Source organism: Alnus glutinosa, chromosome 3, assembly GCF_958979055.1.
Source record: "Alnus glutinosa chromosome 3, dhAlnGlut1.1, whole genome shotgun sequence".
Taxonomy (NCBI): Eukaryota; Viridiplantae; Streptophyta; class Magnoliopsida; order Fagales; family Betulaceae; genus Alnus; species Alnus glutinosa.
This window is the reverse complement of record NC_084888.1, coordinates 16,526,180-16,538,699: the sequence shown is the minus strand read 5'-3', so window position 1 is coordinate 16,538,699 and position 12,520 is coordinate 16,526,180. Positions and strand designations below refer to the sequence as shown.

At 37.2% G+C, this 12,520-nt stretch overlaps 1 protein-coding gene and 1 non-coding gene across 2 annotated transcripts; both read right to left on the bottom strand.

Moving 5' to 3' along the window:
• Positions 1-642: 642 nt before the first annotated feature.
• LOC133863229 (uncharacterized) lies at positions 643-1,446 on the bottom strand. Its single transcript, XM_062299190.1, has 2 exons — positions 885-1,446; positions 643-842 (listed from the first exon to the last, which is right to left on the bottom strand). Exons 1-2 carry the CDS (start codon positions 1,444-1,446, stop codon positions 643-645), a joined length of 762 nt encoding a protein of 253 aa, XP_062155174.1.
• Positions 1,447-11,709: 10,263 nt separating this feature from the next.
• LOC133865083 (small nucleolar RNA R71) lies at positions 11,710-11,816 on the bottom strand. The gene has a single exon (XR_009899616.1). It is a non-coding gene; the product is annotated as a small nucleolar RNA R71 (small nucleolar RNA).
• Positions 11,817-12,520: the final 704 nt, after the last annotated feature.

Below are 12,520 nucleotides of genomic sequence, written 5' to 3'. Positions count from 1 at the left end.
CATATATATACCTATATATATATTAGGTATATATGTATATATATATATATAGATATATGTATCTATATATATATACATATATACAATATATATATATATATATATATATATATATATATCGATGAGATTAAAAAATTTCTTCAAGGTTTTCTATGATGAAATTAAAAACGCGTTGGCAAAATTCAGTGATTATAAAGCATTCTCAATTATCATCTTACATCTAGAACTGTTGAATTCAAAAGGCTATATTATTATTGTTATTATATATATTGGATATTTTAGTAATTTTAGTACAATTCCAATGAAAGCTCATGTGTTGTCACCAAACTAAGGAATAGAAAAAGGTATTACAATCCACCTTTTCTCACTAAAAGTTATTCATTTTCTTAATGGAATAGCTATTTTAAAAATAAAAAAAATAAAAAAAAAATAAAAGATATTGGTTGAGCTCAAATATTATTAATCGAATTAAGCACAACACTGAACAGACAAGTAACATCAACAATACAATGGGAAATATCCTCAAAAACTACCCGTTACTCAAAAAGAGAAAGTGCTTCCTTCGCAAGACTATGCATAGCCCCATTAGCAAGACGCCTGGTATAAGTGACCTTCCACTAGAGGAGGCAACTTAAGACCCCCTCAGGTCTCCTCAATTAGATGGTCATATTTGCTTAAGTTTCTATCTTCTTTCCGCGAAGCATGCACCACTTGAAGAGAGTCATCTTCCAGCACAACCTGTTGGTGGCTCGACTCTCTACAAAAACTAGTTGCTCTCAATGCTACTATGGCTTCAGCAATCCCAAGATCAATTATATAACCATTTGACACAAACATTGTAGCTAAAACATCGCCCTGGCAATCTCAAATTATGACTTCTATACCCATCTTCCTTGTACGCCTATCTACTGCTACATCCCTATTGACCTTAAGAAAACCTTCTAAGGAGGCTAGACATTTAAGGTTCGTATTATGATCCACTTCTACCCTTGTCTTCATACAAGAATTTGCATTACAAAAAGCCTCAAGGGATTCTGAAGCATTGCTTACGAGTAGGGAAAGGTGGCTGAGAGTTCCTCCATGGACCACCACATTATGACATAGCCACAATCTTCGTTCCCCAATCACCACAAATTCCACTTCTTTATTCTTCAATTCATGTAGGAGGGTCTCTATAACGGCCACAAAGTTCTCGTGCTCTATACTTCTTATTTGAATCTTCCTCCCACATATGCTCCAGGCATCCTTAGCAACCTGACAACCCCACAAAATATGTCCAGTAGTCTCAGCCACGAAGCCACAAAGCGGGCATAGGAGCTCTTTCATGATTTTCCGTTTGAATAGGTTAGCTTTAGTTGGTAGTGCATTTATAGAAGCCCTCCACATAAAGATCTTAACAGCATGAAGCACTTTCATTTTCCAGAGACTCTTTAATGGAATAGCCATTTTGTGTACCAAACGAGTCCATATTATTCCCATCTTTGAAAAAACCTAATAACCAATATGTGAAGATATTTACTATATCTTTTTATATATTTTATATTTATTGAGAAATTGAAAAAAAAACAAATAAATAAGAAAAAATTTATAATTTTATTTAATTTTTAAATGATAAAGAGTAATTAATTTTTTTATTTTTTATTTTGGGAGCATACATATTCTGAACTACCCTCAATTGTGTGTGTTAGACCAATTTTTGGGACATTTTTCCTATAGGGACCAATGACTCTAATAGTTATTAAACGATTGAACTAGGATGGGGCTACCCTGGTATGAATATGGCATACCTGCAATATAGAAATGTCGTCAAAGGGTCCCTGACTGGAGCCGAAGAAAATATGATGCTTAAGTTAGCATATTTGTTTTTGGAATGAAGAAGAATGTAAAGAGAATGGTTTTGACTTCTTGAGAGAACCAGTTTAGAGAGACCAAGAAAAAGAAAACTAGAGAGAGAGAGAGAGAGTCACTTTTCATTCCTTACGTCCCCCTTTTTATAGGGATTTTCGGTGGTTGCTTGTGAGGAGAGAGAAAAGGTAGAAATCCATCATATCCTAGGATTTGATGTGCTTATCCCATAAAATCAGGGGTTGTCCCCTTTCTTGTACTATGTCCATACTTGAGAAGACCAAGTAGGACCCAAGGTGAGATTTTATCCCAAACAATCACCCCCCAATTTCCATGGCTGACTGGCTCAACTAGTTAGACATCGAGAATCTTTGGAGTACGTGTGATTGAAGCTACCTCTGTTTTCTTGCTGAGAGTGAAGTATTAGCCGTTAGGTGCCCAGAATTTTGTGTAGGTCTTACTCCCGAGCTTGTGACTTGGTTTTTGTCGAAGCTTTCCTCTTCTCTTCTTTTTCTTTAATAATCTTATCTAACTAATTAGAGACCTTTAAATGAGACTTAAGAAAAGGTGAAACAGCAGCAAGATTCACTGCTCCCAATTCATTCCACTCGTGAGGTTGGCTTTAGGATAACAAATAGGGTTGGTAATTTTTTACATGACCCGCAAATTCGATATGACCCAGACACGAAGTTATAGGATTTGGGTTTAAGTTAAACGGGTTCGAGTCATAAACAGGTAAAACCTATTTATGAATCGTTTAATAAACAGGTCACCCTGCTTGACTCGCGGGTTGACCCGTCTGAGCTATATCATTAAAAAAAAAAAAAGGTTAAATACATTTAATCCCCCTGTGATTTAAAGATTTTATTTTTTACCCCTTGTGGTTCATTTCATATCGTAAATGGTACATCGTTTATAGCTAAAGACGAAGATGGTACCTTCGTCTAACTTCCATCCAAAAATTAACGAAATTCCACGTCAACACCTCTAATAAGCTGACACGTGTCCTATGCCTAATTAAAAATTTAAAAAAATTAATAAACTAATAAAAACTTAAAAAAAAAAAAAAAAAATCAAAAGCTTTAAAAAAAATTAATAAAAAATTGAAAAAAAAAAGGGGTGGCTCGGCCATCCCCATTTGGCCTGGGGATGTGTTCGGCCACCTCCACAAGGCCAAAAAAAAAAAAAAAAAACTTTTATTGTTTGGCTCTTGAGGGTAGCCAAATGACCCCCAGATGAAATGGGGCTCTTAGGGGTAGTTTCGGTCACCCCCATTTCACTCGTTGGGGGTGGCCGAACCACCCCCAATAGATTTGGATTTACTTCTTCTGATAGGATTAGGAGATAAACCTTAGATGTAGTTTAGATACTATAGGAGTCATTGGAGGAGTAGAACTCCCCCTCCTAGCTTCTAGGATACACAATCAAGGGGAGATAATATCTCCCTATGCATATAGGGATAGATTTTTTAACCCTATCCCATTACTACATATTTTTCAATATGGGCTTGGGTTTTATCCCCTAAGGCACAATGCTCCTTTATCTTTACTTAAGCCTTTGGAATTAATTTCAAGAGTCCATATCTCTTAACTGCTTAAGCTCATAGAAATTAATTCCTAATTCCATAGCAATTAAATTGCTTAAGCACTTATAAATTAATTACTAAACCCAATCATCTCTAAGTAATGAGCCACTTAGGAATCCTATTCCTCTGGTCCAAGTTTTATTAAATAAAACAATCCAACATAAATAAATATATAATTGAGGCTAGTAGTATCTGGTCAATTTACATCAGCTCAAAGAAGGACCTAAAGGGAAAAATACAGTTAGCTTTTGAAAAATAAATAGACTCCTAATTAACGTGTATGTGTGATCAATTGTGCAACAAAATATCTAAATGTGAAATTTACAAGAAAACAAATATTTTGTTAATGAAGTGGAAACTCAATTAAGAGAAAAACCACTCCGAGGCAGCCAAATCTCATAAATCCACTATTCAGAAGACAAAGCTAGTTACAAAGCACTCGTACTTACATACCTTATGCAGTAGTCATACCTTTAACTTTGATACATACCTATACGTGAACGCTTCCCAACCAGGTCTCCTACCCGAATGGGTTTTCAATGGAATCCTTTAGCTTAGCTTAGGGCTTATCTCTAAGCTAGACTTCAATGGTTGATCAAATCACACAAGAACCACCCTAAGAGAGCTAGCAAATCTAACAATTTTTGCATAAACTCCCTCTCTTAGTACACTAGAATTCACTGCCGAATTTTGTGAATAATACAAGCCTAGAGACCTCTATTTATAGGCTTTAGAAGACCTAATACAACACTAATTCAGAGTTTTCTGGGCGGTGTCCGAACTTAGACAAAGGGAATCCAGACGACAAGCAGCAACCGACTTCCATAATGCGCTTCATGCGTTTTTTCATTAAACTTCAATCTCCGCATCTGGATGGTTGCATGCTGTATTCACCAACTGTGTCTGCTGAGATGATCATAACCTTCTCGAACACTGAAGGGCGTTCAGACGTTTATCTGGGCCGTCCAGACGACAATTAGGGAACCGACATTGCTGAGGTGTGAACTACGCAGAATCTTCTAACAATTGGAAAATTGCCGTTCTGAAGCTGATGACACTGATATTGCCATATTAAGGCTCTTTTCAAGTTGGAGAAATAAACTCTGAATACGGCACCCCTGTTAAGGCAGCAGACTTACATAATACTGATTTTGTCAACATAATGTAGCCAATAAAACTAACAAACTCCCCCTTTGGCCATTCAGGGACAAAATTTACTTTACCTGTTTAAAAATACAATCCCGGTCCAAAAATAAGAAATACTCCCCATTTTTGTCTCAAAATGACAAAGGGTAAACAGAGTATGAAAAACCACAGCAACAAAAATACTAATATCGAAAATAACAGGAATACAAGTAAATTGTCTCAAGAGTGACCCAAATAAACAGAAGTTTATAAACCAAAACAACTTAAAAATGAGTGGCCAATGCACTCAATCCCACCCATCATCATCATCATCCTTTGGCTCAAAGTGTTTGAGGCATCGCCTGATGTTAATATGGTTCTGCTCAACTCGGACACTCATAGTGTTGACTTCCCGCTGAATGGAAAGTACAGTGTCTAGAATGCGAGAAAGCATAGCATCAAAGGCTGGTAGAGCAGTTTGTGTGGAGGAGGAAGCTGCAGCAGGATCAACCAGAACCAGTGGAGCAGGTGGAGGAGACTTTGCTTCCTCATGATCCTTATAACGCAGTTGTGCATCAGATTTCATCACCATATGCATTCCAAAGGTATCCTTAGTTCGCTCCTTTGGCCCTATGTCTACAATGTGTAACGCCTCGCTTTTACAAAAAGCGTAAGTGAAAATTTTTCGAATTTTCACGAGACATTACTAACTTATCAGAGGTAATTATTGGCAACAGAATCAATGTAATATAAATTTGGAATAGGTTGACACCTCAGAGCTACTACTGAAATACCTCAAAATATATAATAAGCCAGTCAGCATAATTATACAAACAATAATACCAGTCATGCCTCACAGGGCTAGATAATTATACAAGCCAAATATCTACATATAACTGGAGAATTATAAGTATTGTCTTAAGTTAGGCTAATGAACTACAACAGGGTAGTCCCAAAATATAGGCTATCCAGCCTTACAAAAACTGAACTATGAACCGTCTATGTGTCGGGATAGTCCTGATAATCCTCTTCTTCTTCATAGCCTGAACCATTACAAATACCATACAAAGAGAAGAAAATAAAATAAACACTAAAGTGAGTCCGCTGTTTCCAATAATAATATGAGTGTTAATTTATTTAATTAATGCAACACAATGCAATGACCATATAATCACATGTATATACAAAATATAATCTATGGTCGCGAGTCATAGACATAAAATGAACATAAACGTAATCATAAAGCAATGACAGTTTTAAGTGTATAGTTTTAGGTATTTCCCTTTTTCCACTCCTCTGTTGGCCTAGGCACGGTTAACGTGTTATTTGAAGCCTTGGCTTTCTCCCTTTAACTTTTAATTATTTTCTTTAGGAGCCTAGGCTCCTAGAAACCTCAGAATCCCTAGTGACCTAGGTACACCAGTTTTTATATTTATTATTCTCTTTTCAGATACCTCCTCATTCACTGAGAACCTAGGAACTTACGTGAAGCCTCGCGTACCCACTGTGGATCTAGATCCAACAGCTTGTTATTAGACAAATTATTAAAATAATAAAATATGCAAAGCCACATGCGCAAACAAGTAAATAAAACAGTAAACATAATATTATAAGAAAAGTCAACCAGCTTCGTCCTCAGTAAGTATAGAGATACTTACTAGTTTCTGCTCCAAATACTTTCCCTTTACAACTGCATAACAATCATCATATGATGATAACGGATTAATAAAGCATTCTATGAAATCATTATTATTACCATATCTCTTCCTAGAAATTGCAACGGCTACAGATTTAAACATGATCTCTTATTTATCTATTTTAGTGCTTACTCACCAACTCTTATATTAACACCACTAGAATTATCCATCACATAACATACCTTAAAATAAGGATACATTGTCATATAATCAAGCACACATATGATTTTATTTTTCTTTAATTCACACATCCTTATAACACACACCTAAATATTGCTCACCTCTTTTCTCTTAATTTATATATACATATATATATATATATATATATATATATATATATATCAAAACCTCAACACATATACTCTCACACTTACATTTCTTGATCTATTTTAAAACACAATTTACCCATTCTAAATTACTAATCTCATGTAGTAAATACTCATCCACATGCTTACACATATACTCACATGTAAGTTAGCCAACTTTTCATACAACATGCATAATTAAAAGCAAGAGCAAGTCATAATTTCAAATAACAATAGGACTACTTGATCTATGAGAAGTTTAAGGGAAAAAATACTCACCCAAAGTTCCCCAATAACTTAAAGAGTGGAGGAGAGTTGTTGTTAAAGAGAATTCCACTTGCAAAGCTTGGTTTCTTGGTCTCAAAACAAAGGTGGTTTCTACTCACATTCCTCTACTGATTTTGTGGGAGAATGAGAGTGGTTTTGGAGCTTAATTTGGCTTGCTAGGTGCTGGAAAGTGAGGTGAAATTGGAGGATTTTTCGTGCTACTTCTACAGCACTAGAGCAAGAGAGAGTTTTGGCTAGAGTTTGGTTTCTTCTTCATGAAAATCAACTCCCCATGCAACCTATATATAGCACTCTTGAAGGGCTGAGATCTAACTAACAAATCAACACCTCAATGGCCAGATTTGAGCCAGCCAACACCTCAAATCCATAGCTCAAATCTCATAGGTGACTATTCCATATCTTAGTCCATGATTGCATGATATCTAAGGAAATCTAGTTGGGCTTCAACCAAGATGGACTAACTAGGCTAACTAAATATGGGCATGATCGTTTGGCATCAAGTACCACGTGTGGGTCCCAAATTATTGGGTGGAAAAATCAATTTTTGCATTTAGCGGAAACTGCACCGCACTGGGCGAAGTCGCTCGATCGACTTCGACCCATAATCGCTCGATCGACCAGAAAGTCGCTCGATCGATTTAACTTTACTGATCCAACTCTCTACATGCATAACTATATAACTTAATTAGACTAAGAGCAATTCTTAAGCCTTATACTTATGCACATATTTTAATAACTTAAGTGGGGTGTCTTTCCCGGGTATTACACAATGTCATGTACAAAATGCAAGCATATCTTCGTGACTAAGCATACAAATGGAAGACCTATCTGATGCTCGTCTCGTATCTTAAGCATGGTAAGCATAATGTGCATGCAGAGGCAGAATGGTACCCAATGCATAAGAGCATACAAAAATCTTGCTCTCTTAAGCACAAGCTCACTCTGTCGAGCTAACAACCATAGATTGTGTAGCACAATCTTTGCAACTAGACGGTGAGGGGAGGAAAATATACCTATCTTGATCCTCTGAGGGGCTCTATCCTAAACATGATAGTGAGGGTTGAAAAATTGGATCATCTCTTCCATGGAGGGGGGATCCACAGAATCAGTATAAGGGACACCCTCATGAGGAACTGGAGGGACCCCGATGAAAGCGCTGATGAGAGCAGTGTCGACCTTGAAAGTCACGCCTCTGACTGTAGTCTGCAATATGAGGCCGCTTTGTGCATCCTGAACCACTTCCATGTAGCCATAAAATCCCTGACTAGTCTAGGATACACAGGGCATGAGCAGTTGTAAAGAAACTGCCAGTGGTTCTCTTGGATCATCTCATCTATGAAGGAGAACGGAGCTACCATAACGTCGGCTCTAACGACGTTTTGCTCTAAGAGAACTTGTCTATTCTCTGTCCTAGATTTGGCAGCCTTAATGTCTACCTGGGTCCTTTGTTGGACTCTACGCTGGGAGCTACTGGCTGACATAGTCTGAAAATATTTAAAACAATATTTCCAAAAAGAATAACACCAATGAAATTAGATCTTGTTAGTCCCAGGAAATTTTTGACATTATGACGGCTGAAAATTATTGGACTTCTAATTTTAACAAGTGTGTGCAAAAGTGTACAACAAAATATCACAATGCGAAAATTAAAGAGACAGATATTTTGTTGACGAAGTGGAAACTCAATTAAGAGAAAAATCACTCAGGAGCAGCCAAACACATGATATCCACTATTCAAAAGACAAAGCTAATTACAAAGCAGTAACACTCACATACCCTTATGCAATGGTCGTACCTTAAACTCTGACCTGTAACCCAACACAAACGCCTCCCAACCAAGTCACCTACTTGAAGGGATCTTCAATGGAATCCTTTACCTTAGGGCCAACTCCTAAGATAGATTTCAGCTCAGCACAGCAACAACACTTGGCAACGGCTTGAGAGAGACTAATTCAGCATAATAACTCTAAAATATAACTCTCTAAGCTCTACGAAATTCAATATCGAATTCTTACAATTCTCAAGCCTAGGGGCGTCTATTTATAAGCTACAGGTTCAAATGAGCGTCTGAATTGAAATACCTAGGCGCCGTCCGGACGATAGACATAAGGCGTCCGGTCGGACAACTGTACGATTGGCTTTCCAAATTTCGCTGAAATTCTTTCATGAATTGAGCCGCGTCCGAATGGTGTTGCCCTGGTGTCCAGACGGTCGCACTTTAGCTACACGCAATTTCCATATTAAGGCTTGGCACGTCCGAACCATAACATCTGTCGTTCGGATGGTTGATCTGATGCACGCAATTTCCACATATGAAGCTTAACCGTCCGGACAACGAAGACTAACGTTCGGACATCTGGATTTTGAATGCACGACTTGCCTTATGAATGAGTGCGTCTGGATGAGAAAATACATCGTCTAGACGGCTGCAACTGTCTTCCCATATCTGTGTTTTGGAAAGAGATCCCATAGCTGATCGAACACTGGATGGCGTCGGACGTGCTGCTGAGTCGTCCGGACGGATGCAAGCTGGAGCAATTCGAAGCTTCTCGACACAGGGGAAGGTCTGGACTGAAAGTTCTCGTCGTCCCGACAGATGATTGATAAGTGCTGAATGTTACACATTCAAGCCCCTTAATTTACATATGTTATGCTCTTAGTTTTGTTATAATTTGATGTTTTGTGTTGTTTTTGTGTTTTCTTATATTTTACAGGTTTTAGAAGAAAAAACCAATCAAATTCCAAGATTATAATGAAGTCAGCAAACTCACTTTTGGATAGATTCAAACTCCAAATCAATTTTGAATTTAAGGAAAGAGAAGTTGGCAAAAATTCGTTATCTTTGGAAAGAATCCAGAATGAGCACGTCACAGTAATTTAATCATAACTTTCGACTCAAGTATCAGATTGCAACAAAATTGATGGCGTTGGAAAGATAATAATAAATGAAACAAATATGTCAGAAATAGGTTTTTCCTAATTCGGACGTTTTCCATGCCAAAATCGCCCCGCAATAAAAGACCACAAATCTGTACGAATTTTGGAATCCTTTTCCTACTTGGATAGAAATTTCAGAAAAAGGAGAAGACTTGTAATTATTCTTTTTGGACTAGAAAACCTACTTAGAATTGTAATAGGAATTCTAGAGCTTCTAAAGCTTCTCTAATCCCTATAAATAGGCCTCTAGCCTTTGAAGAAAGACACACAAACTTGGAGGAAGAATCAAAGGCTACATCAAGAAGGAGGTTTTTTTATAGTTTTTATTTTCTTTCTTTTCCTTTATTAATTTCTTATGAGGATGATTTCCATCCAAATTATGTGTAATTAATACTTTAGTTAGGGCTCGATTGAAGCCCTAATCATGTCTTTTTAAGTTTTTCAATTTGCTTTACTACAATTTATATATTGATGTTTAACTTGATTAATTCTAGTTTCTTGATTCCTTGCATGTTTATGTTTGGCCATCATATGCATGTGGTATGGATTTGTTATTTATGTTAATTTAGATGACCGAGTCTTGGGCATAATAGAGTAACAAGAGAACCCCGACACAGGTTCTTGGATTAATCAACATAAAGACAACTGGAATAGATACCATATTCCAATCTGAGTGTGTTTACCGATTTTCATAAATTTATACTTTCTTGAAGAACAACTTAGTAGATACCATGCTAAATCCTTCAATGAAGAAAAGAGTTAGAGTAGATATCATGCCTAACTCGTTGCTCAGGAAAATCAATAGTTTTAGGAGAAGATACCATTCCCTTGTGGCTGGTAAGCATTAAGCATCATGTTATGATTGTAGTATTGTACATATTGCGAATCTTATTTGAGTATGATTAGCGGTGGATATCGAAGCCCTACCTTTTCTTCATAGTATTTTTAATTCAATCTTTTATCCTGTCTTATTCAACATATCGCTTTTAGGAATTTCTCTTTAAAGACAATTTATACCAATCCTCGTGGGAATGATCTCGTATTTGCCTGCTATACTATTGTTTTGATCTTGTGCACTTGCGAGTAAAACGTACAAGTATTTGCCTATTTATTTAGGTAGATATTTGCACAACAAGTTTTTGGCGCCGTTGCCGGGGATTGTGTTAATTGTGTTTTAAAAGTCTTTCCTTTTATTTTCGTATTTTTGTTTCTGTTCGTTAAAAAAATTTAAAAAAAAAAAAATTAAAAAAATTAAAATTAAAAATTAAAAAAATTCTCATCCGTTTCTGAGTTCTTTTCTGCAGAATTTCGAATTTGGTATTGTGGACGAGCGCACAAGCCATATACGCTCGAGCACAGTTCTTCCAAACAGCAGTACTGAAGCTGCTATCCACGGTTACAGAATTTTCTGTCTATGCAAGGTCGTCGATCTCAGAATTCAGACGTTATTCCATACGATCCAGAGATCGAACGCACTATTCGACAGCCAAGAGACACCTCAAAATCAGAAAATATATTCAAAGTTGAGGAAGAGATGGCAGAAGAACTTGTAGAGAATCCACTGGAGAGGAAGCCCATGAAAAGTTCTTTCATACCACATAATCTAGATCAGCCCTCTTGCATTGCTTTCCAGCCGAATGTCCAAAGCAATTTCAATTTATCCCCCCACCTGCTCAGCATGGTTCCACATTACAGAGGCACACCTACAGAGGATCCTTATCTTCATATTCGAGACTTCTTTGATCTTTGCAAGACACAAAACATCCATGGCTTAAACGCGGAAGGAATCAGGTTAATTCTTTTTCCGTTTTCCTTGAAAGATAATGCTAAGTTATGGTTAAACTCTTTGACTGCAGGGTCTATCCATAATTGGGAGGAGTTGGCCACAAAGTTCTTGAAAAAGTTCTTTCCAGCCCAAAGGACTAGGCAATTGAGGAGGGAGATCCAAACCTTCCAACAAAAAGATGGAGACCTATTCTTTGAGGCGTGGGAGCACTTCAATGAGCTACTTCTAAAATGCCCACATCATAATCTATCTCAAGACGATCAGGTACAAGCTTTTTATGAAGGTTTAAATAATTCTAACAAAAGTCTTGTAGATTCAGCTTGTGGAGGCGTGCTAATGGAGAAAAATAGCGAAGAGGCCATCGAACTCTTTGAGACTCTAAGCGAAAACTCCCAACAATTTTCATCCCGAGAAAGACAAGGACTCAAAGGAAAGGGCGTCTATGAAGTAAATGTCAATAATGGCGTTCAAACTCAGATGGCTACCATGGAGAGGAAACTGGACATGCTAGTAAAAGCCATGACTACTCATCACATCTCTCCCATTCAACAGATTGCTCAAATTGAGGTATGTGCCATATGTTCTCACTCTGACCACACCACTGAGACTTGCCCCATGTCTTCTTTTACAGATCAAGAGCAAGCAAACTATGTGGGACAGAATAACTATCCTCCAAAGAACAATCCATACTCCAATACTTACAATGCAGGGTGGCGAAACCACCCCAATTTTTCATAGAGTTACAATCAGAATGTGCAGAATCCACAAGGGCAGCAAAGAAATTTCCAGCAAGGAAATAACTATCAAGCTCCACCACAAGTAGTCCAACCGAATCCAGAACCAAAGAAGAATGACCTCGACAGTGTTCTATGCCAATTTATAACTTCACAACAGCAAACCAATACTCAGACCAATCAAGCTATTCAAAGGTTGGAAACACAAGTGGGGCAAT